Source organism: Geotrypetes seraphini, chromosome 1 (genome assembly GCF_902459505.1).
Source record: "Geotrypetes seraphini chromosome 1, aGeoSer1.1, whole genome shotgun sequence".
Taxonomy (NCBI): Eukaryota; Metazoa; Chordata; class Amphibia; order Gymnophiona; family Dermophiidae; genus Geotrypetes; species Geotrypetes seraphini.
This window is the reverse complement of record NC_047084.1, coordinates 520,108,667-520,123,352: the sequence shown is the minus strand read 5'-3', so window position 1 is coordinate 520,123,352 and position 14,686 is coordinate 520,108,667. Positions and strand designations below refer to the sequence as shown.

The 14,686-nt window shown below is 41.7% G+C and overlaps 1 protein-coding gene across 3 annotated transcripts in view; it reads right to left on the bottom strand.

Moving 5' to 3' along the window:
- The window catches only part of FBN2 (fibrillin 2), a 617,508-nt gene that overhangs the window by 87,303 nt on the left and 515,519 nt on the right, over positions 1–14,686 (bottom strand). For all 3 annotated transcript variants that reach the window (XR_004537713.1, XM_033928968.1, XM_033928969.1), the window contains 4 exons: positions 7,043–7,168; positions 4,485–4,637; positions 2,511–2,576; positions 2,037–2,162 (listed from right to left, as the gene is read on the bottom strand). Coding sequence is in view for 2 of the 3 variants with exons in the window: in XM_033928968.1 (XP_033784859.1) it covers positions 2,037–2,162; positions 2,511–2,576; positions 4,485–4,637; positions 7,043–7,168 (471 nt within the window). In the remaining variant the exon portion in view is untranslated. The remainder of the gene's footprint in view (positions 1–2,036; positions 2,163–2,510; positions 2,577–4,484; positions 4,638–7,042; positions 7,169–14,686) is intronic.

Below are 14,686 nucleotides of genomic sequence, written 5' to 3'. Positions count from 1 at the left end.
TAGTTCAGTTTTCTTCCAGAATGGGAAGATTTACTCCATAATCTAGGCTTGTCCCTGCATATTAAATTTAAAAATTAAATTTAATAAATACATTCTACAGTTCCTTTTGACTTTTCTAATGGTTTTTAATATATATACATAATAATACATACATAAATTAATAAAACAATAAATGAATTTATAAAACAAAAAATGAAAAAAAACCTCATGAACATAAATAGACAAATCAGTGTCAAAGGAGGGCTCACAAATGTATCTTGCACTAATCAGTTAGCGCACATTAATGCCTACATACTAACCGTTTAGCATATCTGTGCCCACTCTCTACCCCAAACATGCCCCAGTGCTCAAAAAATAAAATGTATATTTAGCACATGGTTAGTGTTTACCAATCCTAAAATTACAGTGGGATGCCTGAGCGTGCCTGTAGTGGTGCGTTTTAACACTATAGTGCGTTTTAACACTATAGTGCATATACTGAAGCTTAGTATTTATCAGCTTAAAATGGTCTGACTGAAATCTGCTCTCTTTGTTTGTGGTTAAATATACACACAAGTTCCATATAGCACGTACTTTTTAGCCAATGGCATATTTAATTTTCATATCTATGTGAGCTATCAACCTCTCTTACCTGCCCCCACAAAAAGCAGATGCAAAGTACACAGATGCTTCTAGCGTACATATTTCATACTTGGTAATTTTGGAAAAGTACCCATGGGTAATCTCTCTTTAAAAATGTGTGAAAGTATAAGTGCTAAATGTGTCTTTGCAGCCTGCAACTAGGCAGGCTGTATCTAAATCACCTCTATGAAGATCTGGCTTCACGATCAAAGTGCTTACGTCCATAGACAACTTGCTTTGCTGTTTTTGTGGAGAAACAAAAAGTGCCCATAACAAAATGATGACAAAGATCAGTAGAACCTCTGGTCACGAACGCTTCTGTTCATGAACAGATCGGTTCCTGACCCAAAAATTTGCCCAAATTTTGCTCCTGGTCATGACAAATACCAAACAAATACAGCCCCAGCCATTTTCCCCTTCTGCCTCGTATGTGCCAATGTTTTCATATTTTCTGCTGTTTGCGTATATATACTTCCTTCATGCCAGAAGTCGTCTCATGCAAGGTCAGTTTCCTTGGTGGTTTATGGTAAGTTTTTGTATAATTAAAGATTTTTCAAACTTTGATTTTTTTTTTCTTCTGTGTTTAAAACTCATTAAAAAAAAATGTTTACTGCGAACGGTTCGTAGGGGTCTAGTACGGACTCATGCAATGTAGTTTTCTCTGTTGTTCAAGGTTTTCTCAGTGTTATTTAAGGTTTTTACATTTAGGGCTCCTTATATTAAGGCGCGTTAGGGCCTTAATGCGCGGAATAGCGTGCGTTAAAATGCCACGCGCGCTAGCCGCTGCCGCCTCCTCTTGAGCAGGCTGTCCGCTAATCCGGTGCGTGCGCTAAAAACGCTAGCGCACCTTCGTAAAAGGAGCCCTTGGTTTACTATTACACTGTGCATTCTATGGTATAATTAACTATTTTTGTGCTTAAAAATCTTAAAAATAAATATTTACATACAGTTCGTAGGGTCTGGAACGGACTAATCATATTTACATACAATCCAATGGGGAAATTAGGTTCGGGTCACGACCAAATCAGGTCACGACCAGAGTTTTGGAACTAATTATGGTCATGACCAGAGGTAGATGGGTGCTCAGCAGCATTTTGCACCTCTGTCCTCAGACTAATGGCTCTGTCTCATGGTGGGAGGGTAGAAGAGGGATTACATGTATGTGATATCTACCCCTAGTGACCAAACTATCCATGTTACATGCATCTGAACCATAACATAGTTCAGCCTTCTCACAGCCAGGATTTTCCTCATGCAGTGAGAGTCAAGAGGTGAGAGGGCACGAGTAGTCATGGGGAACAGAGACAGTCACTAGCTATTGCCACGAAAAGCTCAGAAAAAAAGAAGCTCATATGGATGTCCTCAGATTCATCCCAGTACACACGTCTATAAGTTTTTGTCGCACACGCACTTACCCACACAGCTGACTCCAGTGTAATCTAGATTATATCCTACAGGACACTCACAGCGGAATGAGCCATCAGTGTTGATACAATGGCCATTTAAACAAATATCTGGGCTCTCGACGCACTCGTTGACATCTGAAAAACATAACCCCTTAGTACTAACACACATTTGTGCTATTATAAGTACGAAAACTACCTTCTAACTTTTCATTGCAGTTGACATTTTTTACCATAAAGCAGCTGTCCCTGACGTCACTGAAGTATAAAATAAAATACACCTATTTCCTAATCCAGATGTATTTGTACCCATATTTTAAAAAAATGTAACAATTCAAAAGCTATTCAGACTTTCTCAGCTGGATAATACTTGGGGAAGTAACGGGATTAACATAAGCCAAAATCCTTCTAGCAAAAGATTCAGCAAATTATTTATAAATAAAATATAATTTAAAAATTCAAATTAGTTTCTCAATAAAGCAATACCTTCACGTGTATCTCCAATACCAGGGATTTTTCCATGGCCAAAAGGACACAATTCCTGGAAAGCAACTGCAAAGGGGAGAAAAATGCTCAGTTTTATAAAATAGTATAAATGTGAGGGACAGAAGTTGTGACAGCAGATTTATACCCCCCAAGTATTTTAATTTAGACTAGGCTCCATTCTGAATAAGTTAGACCAGTGGTCTCAAACCCGTGGCCCAGGGGCCACATGCGGCCCTCCAGGTACTATTTTGAGGCCCTCGGTATGTTTATCCTAATCACAAAAGTAAAATAAAACAGTTTATTGATCATATGTCTCTAGCTATGAATGACAATATTATTATTAAGACTTAGCCAAAAGGAAAGATTTTATCTCATGCAAAATTGTCATTTCTTTAATAAGACATTAACTATTTTTTTCTGAGGCCCTCCAAGTACCTACAAATCCAAAATGTGGCCCTGCAAAGGGTTTGAGTTTGAGACCACTGAGTTAGACAGACATCTGAGAGGTGGGAGCCAAGTTAGTGTTCAAGGTCCTGATTCTCTATAGGATGCCGATCTCGGCGGATGCGTAAGAGGCAGCCAGTAATCGCAAGTCAATCACACATTAGCATCTTAAAGAGAATCATGTCTGCATCGCTGAACAGACGCCTTAAATGTAGGCCAGCATTGTGCAGGCCTACATTTAAGGCGTCTATTTTACGTCTACGGAGACGCGTAGGGATGTTTACACATGCCCAAAGCCACTTCTGGGTGAAACCACGCTCATGCCCTGCCTTGAGCATGTTTAAACATCCCTATATGGCTCCATAGACAATGTAGGCATCCATCATCGGTCAATTTTTCTAAAAAAACGTGCATCCCGATTGGCTGCCAGATGATAGTAGGATGCCTACTGCTGCCTGCAGTCGGGATGTGTGTTTCAAGAATCAGGCCCCCATGTGCCTAATGGGGAATTAGGCAACTGATATTTATAAAAAAACTGAACCCTAGAGTTCTATTTACTAACATGGGTGTGCCAGGAAATGTGTGCTAATAATATATAATAGGGCTGAACACTGATTAATCACAATTAAACGCGATTAAAATTTTTAATCGAAAAGTGTCCCCCCTCACATTTCCTTCTATACTTGTATAGTGGCAAATATAGACAACAGAAGTACATTCACAGAACCAACATGTTTTAATTACTAAAATGAAAATAAATAATTTTTCTTACCTTTGTTGCTTTCTTACTCAGTGCAGCATGAGTATTTCCCCCCCCCCCCCTCTCAGCTGATTAGGGATTCCCTTGCCACGATTAGCTGATGGCAAAGGATCCCTTGATCAGGTAGGTGCAATTCTGTAATCAGTGACATGGGCACCGGTTAGAAAATCGGGCGGGGGGGGGGGGAGGAGAAGGGAAGGTAAGGCATCTGTTTTTTTATACAGATGCAATTCTGTATAGGTGTGTGATTCTCAGCTACTTCTTAGGCAGCCAATGAAACTGACATCCTATACAGAATCAGCCCCTCACTGCATATGTTATTATTTGAATTACTTAGATATGTAATCAGCATGCAAATGTTGGTTTCCACTTTATAGAATTACCCCCCAAACCCCTATGTCCTTTTTGTTTATTGAACTGCGAATAGAACACAGTATTTACTACAAGGTTTACGCCCTTTAACAAACTGAACTTTAAGTCAGCAGAGAACTCTCCACGTGGATAAAGGCCATTTGCATGTGTTCAGAGGCTCCCCAGAACAGGAGGAACAGGAGGGACTTCAGTCAGTCCTCTTATACTAGAACCCAGTTGCCTTAAGCAGACAGTTCTTTCAGGGTTGGGCGATTTTGTAACAGCTTCCCTCCATATAAGCAGCAATTGTGTTCTGGCAGCTCTAGTGCCTTCCTCTCAAGTAATAAGGCATTCCTAAAGAAAACTGGTTCCCTTCATTTCCTTGCAAATCTTTATTTTCTTCATCTAACTAAACACACCTTCTCCTTCTTTAGGACAGAGCTCACAGGGGTCACCCCAACCTTCTCTTGGCATCTTACTGCAGCAGCATTTTGCCTTGGTGGTGTTGAATGCCTTCGGAACTGAGCATTTCCCATTCTCAAAGTTGGTAAAACAGAAGCTTTGACGTGTATCTGAAAAATAGTTACATGAAAGGTCTCATGATTTCATCTTTTATCATTCCTAGTTAGAACCTTTAACAACCACCTATTGTGTTTCCCCAAAAATAAGACAGTGCCTTATATTAATTTTGGACCCAAAAAATGCACTAGGACCAATTTTTGAGGTATGTACATGATCATCTCTCCCTTCTTGTCCTTCACCCCAATTCTTCCTCTTTCCTTTCTCTGCCCCATATGTGTAGCATCTTTCCTTCCCTCCCTCCCGTCCCCCTGTGCAGCAGAACCCTTGCCCAACTTTTATCCTTCCCTCTCTCCCTCCCATCCCTTGTGCATCAGAACCCTTGAGCACCCCCCGCCCCCACAGCTCAACCTCCGCTGAGCCTCCATCCTTCCCTCCCATCTGAACCCCGCCCCACCCTGCATCGGCAAGTTTATGTTCGTCAGTGCGTTTGATTGTTTGTAGCATTGTTTGTAATTTGTTTTTAATGTACGTTTTTATTATACTTTTTTTATATTATGTAAAACCATTTTGAATTTTTAATAAGACGGTATATCAAATTTTTAATAAACATGAAACCTGATACTTTTATCCAAAGCAGCGACGGGACGGCAGCATTCTAAACAGGCTGCTTCGGCCTTGTCTGCCAGGTAATTCACTCTGCCGCATTACTGATGGTGTCATCAGTAATGTGGCAGAGTGAGTTCCCCGGCAGACAATGCTGAAGCAGCCTGTTTAGAGTGCTGCAGTCCCACCGCTGCTTTGGATGAAGGTACAGTAAGTAGGGCTTGCTCGCAGTCGGCGAGGTTCGGATGGGAGGAAAGGATGGAGGGTCAGTGGGGTTCGGCTGTATGGCGGGGACAATGCGGATTGAAGAGTAACTGCCAGCAAATCCCGGGACTAGGCCTTACTTTTGGGGTAGGGCTTATATTAAGACCTACCCCGAAAATCATGCTAGAGCTTATTTTTGGGATAGGTCTTATTTTTGGGGAAACGTGATAATTACCACATAATGTTAGCAACATAAGGAAATATAACAGGATGTGCACCTAAGTGCAAAATACTGTACAAAGTAAACTAAGTGCATACAGGAATAGAGGAATTGAAATGTCCCATTCTTGGGATGGATATTGGGATGTGTATTTAATGTGCACAAAATTGAATTAAAGTGCATAAAATCCATCAGTGTGTAAAAAGTTCTAATGTATGCTGTGGCAGGGAAAATTATAGAGACCCTGAATTACTCAGGGAAAAGTACAAAAACAAGTTTTTTGGCTTGCCGCAGGGGTTAGCGCGTGATGAAATGTCCGACGCGCTAACCCCCATAGCGCGCTTTGATAAAAGGAGCCCTTAGTATTAGATTTAAAAAACAGTTTTGAAGCTGAACGCATTTAGGAGCACTAAGCATTAAGCACTTTGCACTAAGCACTTTGAGTATAAGGCACAGAAAAGTAAAAATAAACAAAAAAGCAAAAAAGTTACATCATTACCGGTGAAGTGCTGGGATTGATCATGGGGTTCGCATTTTGGGGCTTGTTCGTGTTTGTGGGGCCTCTACCTAAGTGGTTCTGAGCACTTCCTAAGGTAGTTTAGAGACTAAAACATTGACAAAACACAAAAAAAGGAAGAAGGGAGGGGATCGGTAGTATGCAGTTCATTTTCCACCATTGCATATACCCGGTATTAATATTATATTCCCCAAGTTGTTTTTTGGGGTATCCCTAACTGGGAACATTTATATTTTTATTGGTTTCAAAATTCAAAATGACTCAAATGTTTGCTGGCAGGTAACAAATACATATCTCACTGACCCAGATATTTTCAGGACTTATTCGGGTAAAATCAGGCCATATATCTAGCTAAATTGTCCAATTTTATCTGGATAATAAGGAGCCAGATTTTGGGGGAGGGGCAAAGATGAAGCTGGCCATTATTTGTTTAGTGGTAGTGTTCGGCTTCTCAAGGGATAAATCATTTGTTTAATGTAGGTCTACTGAATAAAAGGCCTAAATTAAATGGATAGTCCTGGAATAGTCATTGGTATTCAGTGAAATGTCTTAAGTGGACAGCGCTACTAATTACACATATGAAGTTATATATTAGGGCTGATGCTTAACTTTACATGTGTTTAAAAAATATATTGCAATTGCATATCACCTTTCTGGGGGTCAGCAATTCATTGCTAGGGATATGGTATATAAACAGGAGCAAGAACAGAAATGGTGGGGGTCTGAGATCATCGACCTCAGAATGGAGCAGTCTAAACTCAAGTCCTGGTTGTTTTCTCATCATCATCATGGTTTACATAGGAGTTAAGTGGACAGTACTCGGATCTTATAACATCACCGAGAGGAATAACTTGCATTTAAATTGTTCTGATTTCTAAAAATATAAGATGTTTCTGTACACCAACACGTACCAAAGCACCTCCGTCCATTCTCAGAGAGGACAAAGCCTGGGGGACAGATGCACTGAAAGCTTCCTGGTATATTAACACAAGAGCCAAACAGGCAAATGTCTGGGTCTTCTTCACAATCATCAATATCTGTATAGAGAGAGAAGAAATTTGTTAATATATGGTCCAAACTTAGTTCTCTGTAGTTGATTTTCTTCAACCATATTTCACCGTAGGAAATTTTAGAAAGCTTGGGAAGCATTTGCCTATGTAAATAAGAGGGGTCACATATGTAAATTACCCAATGCATCTAACTAATGACTATAGAAAAGCTGCTATATAGGACTGCAGTACACACCGTTTTCAAAGGGACATATTCTGGAATGTCTTAGATCAGGGACATAGCCATAGATGGGCCTGGGCCCCTCCACTTTTATCTCAGGCCCACTCAACAGCTAGTAGCACCATTCCAGGTTCCAGATCGTTTATAAATACGTGGGAGTTAGCTGGGCTGATTCCCGCAGTCAGCACTGAGCCCGGACTTTCAATGCCGGGTCATTTCCAGTGACCAGCATTGAATATCTGGTTTATTTCTGGCTACTATAAACTTAGCCACCTACATCAATATTCAGTGCTGGCTGGATAAGTTTATAGCGGCCAACATAAGACCAGCTATTTAAGTAGCCCGATTTGGCTGCTAAACTTAGCCAGCTAGCTGTTTAAATTTTGCAGATAGCCAGCTTTAAGCTAAGCACTAATATTAACATCCATCTTGTGCTGAATATTAACGCTGAATATCAGCGTGTGACTAACTGACGGCTAATGGCAGGTAAGCGGGTATTTGAATAGCAGCACTTAGGTGCCATGCCAGGTGCATATATGCTAGTTCTTTTAACATTTGCATGCATAACATACAGAAATGAGAGCACCCAGGTTATAGAATTTCCCTTACAGAGGGTAATTTTATGACAGGGTCCTATATGTAGGTGCTTTGTACGCGCTATTTTATAAAGACAAGGCGGTGCCTACTTGCCTTCATAAAATAGAAGCGTATGTGTCAGAGAGAACACCTTGAATATATGGGCAATCATTTACTCCTTATTGGAAGCTGTTGGAAATGAAGGTGTGTAATTTACCCACATACATGTATAAATTAAGGTATTGCACAATCTGCACAGGTGTACATGCTAACACCACCCATGCTACGCACTGGTAAAGTGTGTTTTAGCATGTCATGGTGCAAAGCCTTATGCTGGTAGGTATTTTATAAGGGGTCATTCATGTGTGTATGTGGCCCTAAATGGATACAGACCAAGTTATATAAACAATTGCCTAATCAGGAAAAACACATCCAGACCAAGGAGAACACAGGCACACTTTACCCTCCCCCCAGTCAAAGGCATACAAAGCCAAAAAATATATGGCGGACTATTAGCCACCAGAGCAGCGAGACTAGACTGCCACCTCTCCAATCTGCTGACCACGACACCCAACTACAAAACATTCAGGAAAGAATTGAAAACTATGCAATTTGAGAAATTTGTCAAATGATCTAACTCAGTGTTTCTCAACTCAGTCCTGGAGTACCCCTTTCCCAGTCAGGTTTTCAGGATATCCACAATGAATATGCATGAAATAAATTTTCATACACTGCCTCCATTATATGCAAATTTCTTTCATGCATATTCGCTATGGATATCCTGAACACCTGGTCTGCAGTAGATCTCGAGGACCGGACTTGGGCAGCCCTGCCTTAGGAGTTCATAGACCCAAGGTTAAGAACCCCTGCTCTATCAGAAGATTTCCCACAGAACAGCTAGAAAGAGGCTCACAACTGCACATGTCATGAATGGTAGGCTGCCAATTATTCTCGGAAAACCTACCTGCACAAATGAGCAAGTGTAAATATGTGGAAGCACTTTTCCAGGGATAAAATCCACCCTAAAAACTGGGAAAATATCTGCTGGTAAGGGATCCTGCAGATTTTGCACCATTGTGGACAGTTAGAAAATTAACTCTAAATGGATGAGATACAAAGAGTCATGTGCTTCAAGGATAGAAACATACCTCCCTAAATATAATGCTTGACTGGGATAATAAAAAAATACTTAAGGAGGGCAAGAATGAGGGGCAGGAAAGAAACAAGGGTGACATCCTTGAGATCTACCATGTGGTGAATGAAAATGGAAATCTGAATTCATTCATGAAACATTGTCTACATCAAATAAACAAGGCAGTGACAAGCTAATGATTTCATGATCTCAGCATAATCAAAAACATCAAAACTTGGAAGCTTGAGTCCATAGTACAGAGGTGTCATGGAAATTATATACTCGGCCTCTGTCAGGGAAGTGGGGGATAAAGGTTGAAGGTGGGAAGAAGATCACCACTGCAGTGGCTACCCATGTTGACTACTACTGAGGGACTTCCCTGAGAAGCTTCTAGGTCCTGGACAAATCAGTGAGGAGAGGAGGAAAAAGGGAAAATAAAAGGAAACTTGAAAAACCAAAGCTTAATTTGGGCCATGTAGACTTGTGACTATATGGTTAATCGGATTCAGCTGGATAAGTAAGGGCTGGAGTGAAGACTCCTGTTTCCATAGCTTTGGAATGTCTGAGAATCAAATTCTGGATAAAATATGGGCCACACTTCAGTTCTGGCAAGCAGAGAACATCTGCTGTGTTTCAGGAAATCACAAGCCTTGTTTTGTATTTCTTATGACTCCTACTTTACCCTCCCCCCCACCCCCCCGCAAGAAAAATAAATTACTGGAAGCAGGACTTAGAATTTTTATTTCACAAATCTACAACAGTAGACGTTGCTAACATCTATTCTGTGCATTTTTTGCCAAAGACCACAGTTTTGCAGACAGTGTATAAACTATTACAGTGCCTACTTTTGACATTTGTGAAAAAAAAAGTCCCTGAAAAGCCATACCAAAAATAAAGCCCATTTTTAAACAAGTCTTCTTCAGTTTGTCTAAATGAGAACAAAAATCCTGGAATCAGACAAAAGTGTCCACAATGAGCTGGCATCAGTCTTAGTCATTGCTCTTAGACATCAAAGATAACATAAACATTCCAATTTGTCTTGGTATTTTACTGTAACAAATTTACCCTCCTATGGCAAATAAAAATCTCATAATTGAAATCCACAGGAAATAAGCTAATAACTCTGAAAGCGCATAAGAACAAATTAACTCAGTCACATTATTTTTATATATTATGAATGTATACCCTCAGGATTCTATAAATGGTGTCCAGATGTAGGCAGCGGTAGGCATCCTACTGCTTTCTAACCAGCCAATCGGGAAGCACATTTTAAAAAAAACCTCCTGAGGCAGGCTACCTACATTGGAGGTGCCTCCGGGAGCCTGGGGAGGTGCGCAAGCCCACCTAAGCTTGCTTAAGGCTAGGCATGGGTGTGGTTTGGCCCGGTAGTAATCTTAGGTGGACCAAGGTGGCCGTACGCATCTTCCTAGGCCAGCAGGAGATGCGTACAATGTAGGCCAGCAAAATTCTGGCCTACATTGTATGTAAATGAAGCCGCTGAGCTTATCGCGGCAAGGGATCTCCCTGCTGCAATAAGTTTAGCAGCCGCCCGTTCCCCCCTCCCTCTGAATGATCACAGCAGGAGGGATGCCCAGTCCCTCCTACATGGCAACTCCCCTCCCTAACAAACACGGCAGGAGCAATGCCCAATCCCTCTTGCCGGAACCCCCACCCCTGTTCGTAGATCGGTCAGGGCCACCCCCCGGACCTCCTTCCACCATTAGAACCCCTCCTAACCCCCTGATCCCCCCAGACCCCATCTAATCTTTTTTGTTGGCCGGCCAGGTGGGGTTAGGAGGAACTCTAGTGGGGGTGGCCCTGGCTGATCTACGGAGGGGGGTGGGGGGGTTCTGGCAGGAGGGATTGGGCATCCTTCCTGCTGAATTTGTTGGGGAGGGGGGTTGCTGGGCAAGAGGGAATGGGCATGGGCATCCCTCCTGCCAATGATCTTCCCAGGGAGGGGGTGTTCCGGCAGGAGGGATTGGGCATCCCTCCTGCCAGTAGTCTTCGCGGGGGTGGAGACGGGTTGCCGCTAAACTTATCAAGGCAGGGAGATCCCTTGCTACGATAAGCTCAGCGGCAACCCAATTCTCTAACCAGCATCTGTAACATGGACATCGGTTAGAGAATCGGGCTTAGGCGCAATTCTGTATAGAACGTCCGTCGGCTTCTGAGACCGGGCGTTCTATACAGATTCCAGGCCTCAGTGTGTAGTCATAGGCACTGAGAGCATCCACCCTGTAAAGCAGGGGTGTCAAAGTCCCTCCTCGAGGACCGCAATCCAATCGGGTTTTCAGGATTTCCCACATGAATATGCATGAGATCTCATGCATATTCATTGGGGAAATCCTGAAAACCCGACTGGATTGCGGCCCTCGTGCATATTCATGTGGGAAATCCTGAAAACCCGACTGGATTGCGGCCCTCGAGGAGGGACTTTGACACCCCTGCTGTAAAGGTAGTGCTCAATTGCTTTCATAGCTTAGACTTCCCAAGGGCTTAATAAACCCTATTACACGTGGGTAAACCGAGTACTGCCTGAAAGGAAAGAACCCTGAGTTTCTGCAAAATAAATGGAACCCATGATGTCATGTTCACTCAACTTTATTAATTCTTGTAATGTAACAAAGAAACCTGCTGGTACGAAACTGGGCCCATTCTGGAAACCTGGAGGCCAACAAGTCCACTCTACCAATCCTCTCAGGCAGTACTCAGTTTACACTGTAATAGCAGTGCGCGTTACAAATGTATTCCAAAAGAAGGAAATTTGGGTTCCTGATGAAGAGAAAGATTTAGCCTTGAAACTGAGCTCCATCGAACCCTGGTCTATAGTGCTAGGTTTTACAGCGTTAAATATTATTTAATACGAGACGCTGTTGCCTTTGAAAAGCACAGTAGCTGATTAGCTTTTCTCTGGAAGCACAAGAAAATTGACATATTTTAGCACATTTTCGCATATCACACACAATATGTATTTCCTATGATGGAGTGTGTCAAGTGGTTTATTAAGCCCTTGGGAAGTCTAAGCAGCGAGGATATACATTCACAATATATAAAAATAATGTGATTGAATTAATTTGTTCTGATGCGCTTCCAGAGTTATTATTTATTTCCTCGGTATTTTATTATGGCAAATTAGGTCTATGTGATATGACATTGGAAGCACTATGTATTCTCTCTAAGTTGAGCAAGAATCCTCCAACTGAATTACTGACAGTGGGGGGCAGGTGTGTGTGTCAGTGTGTTTCAATATTATGTTTTCAATCGCTAGGGACAGACAGGTATCCTGGATCCCTGCAGGGCTTGCCTGCCCTTCACTATTGAAAATTTGATAGTGAAACAGCAACCCCCCCCCACCCCAATGTCAGGACTGGAGGTGGAGGACTACTGCTCAGCATGGGAATTTTGAAAAAGTAAAGCTAGGTGAGTTGATATTCAGTTGACAGCGGTCAGTGTTCAATGCAATGCCAGGCCATGTTTTTGCACCGGCACTGAATATCTGGGACACAAAGCGTGTGGAACATGTCAGATGTGTAAGCTCATGATATGTACTAACAGTTTCTGTAACCCTAGAGACAAAAAAGAGTACAGTTTACGTCACAATTCTGACTGTAAATCTTGCGGTGTGGTATACATTCTAAAATGCCCCTGTGATTTAATATAAGTGGGTCAGACATCTCGAAAATTTACCACAAGACTCACAGAACATAAGAGTAATATCAAGAACAAGATAGTTGGGGCTCCACTAGCTAAACACTGTATTGAAAGAGCTCACGGTTTTTGGTCTCTAAAAGCTTTAATCCTGGAGGTGGTTCAGCCGAGCAGTAGAGGGGGGGACTTTAGAAGGTATCTTGCACAGAGGGAGCAGCGCTGGATCAATAGGCTTGACACACTGTGGCCAACAGGCCTTAATAGATCATTTGAGTGGCAACATTTTTATTAGTGTTTACAGTGTGATCAGTGAATCGTGACGTCATTACGGTGCGTTACGTAATGGCTATAAAATGTAGCCGGCTGCCATCTTAACACGATTTGAAATCCTGTGACCGAGTGAAGTGATGTGAGTGTTGTTATCTTGCTTTACTATTTCTTTGGGTTCTGGGAGTTTGAATGTTTTAACTCTGTTCTTAATTTGCAGTGAGCCTTGATTTTGAATGTCCTGGTGGCCCTGACGCAGCGGATGTCTAAAATTCCCGCGAAACGCTGGCTGCGTCGGCAAACAAACACTAGTGACTGAATTTCTCTTTAAAGACAAGTCAGCAACAAGATAAGTCTTTTTTTGGTCTATGTTTTTCAAATCCTGGCTTGCACTTACACAAAGTATCCCTGAAAAAGTTTCTCAAGTTCAGGGTTTAGTCTTAGCTCTATTGAAATACTTTAGAAAACTATTTAAAAAAAAATTTATATACCGGCCAATGATTGGAGCAGGAGCTGTATCACTACGCGGATTATCCTCAGTCTGTGATTTTCACTGCTGTGCGTAGGCTCCGATTCTGAGGCCATAGCCCTTCAAGTTTGTCGGGCTAACAATACTGATGTGTATTGTTTGCTATTAGCGGTATTTTTGTTTGATTTCTACTACATACGCAACAGGTAACACTTAACCATATAAGGTGAATCGTATAAAGAAAAGACTGTGTTTTATGCAGTCCTAAATATGTTTCTCCAGTCATGGGCTTGTCATGCCACTGGGGCTTGTGCACATCCAGAATTCGGCGGCAAAATTGATATTTAGAAAGAAAAAGTCTGAGCATGTGTCTCCTTTATTGCGTCAATTTCATTGACTTTCTGTCTATCTGAGAATACAGTATAAATGCATGTGTAGTATTTAAACTTCTACACAGTATATTCATACCCCTACTTCCTCTATGTTTGAATGCACAACGATTCTCTCACATTAGGAAAATACTTCAATATAACCTCTCCTTCCCTTCTCACATTCCCTCCCCTTCTGTAACATTCCCTTCATGCATTTATAATTCACTGAATGTCCAGCCTTCTTTCGATGTGAACCGCCTAGAAGTCGTCTGACTATGGCGGTATAGAAAAATAAAGTTAGAAACATAGAACATGACGGCAGAAAAGGGCCACGGCCCATCTAACTGCCCACACTAATGGCCCACCCCCTAACTACCTCCATGAAAAGATCCCACATGCCAATCCCATCTTTTCTTAAAATCTGGCACGGGATTAGATCAACTGGTAAGCTCTGCCGATCCAACATATATAGATTTACTGAGACTTGAACAAAATTCCATCTTCTATTAGAATTCTCACTTCCTTTCTAATCTTATTCCAACAAATTTAGACAATTGCTGTATGACAGGAAAATAACCTTTGTATATCTCTGATAGCAATCCCTGCCAATTCAAACCTTGACTTAAGCTTATGTTCTATCCAAAAACTATGAATTTTGTTTTCATCTTTATGTTGACCGAATCGAGCTCAAATTCGGAGATGATGCGGTATATAAACCTAAACTTTAGATTAGATTAGATTAGCTATGCTGTCAGCAGTTTCACTACCAGTAGGACCTCCCAAGCAGAGCTGTGGAGTCAGAGTCGGAGTCGGAGGAAATTTTGGGTACCTGGAGTCGGAGTCGGAGTTGCCAAACAAT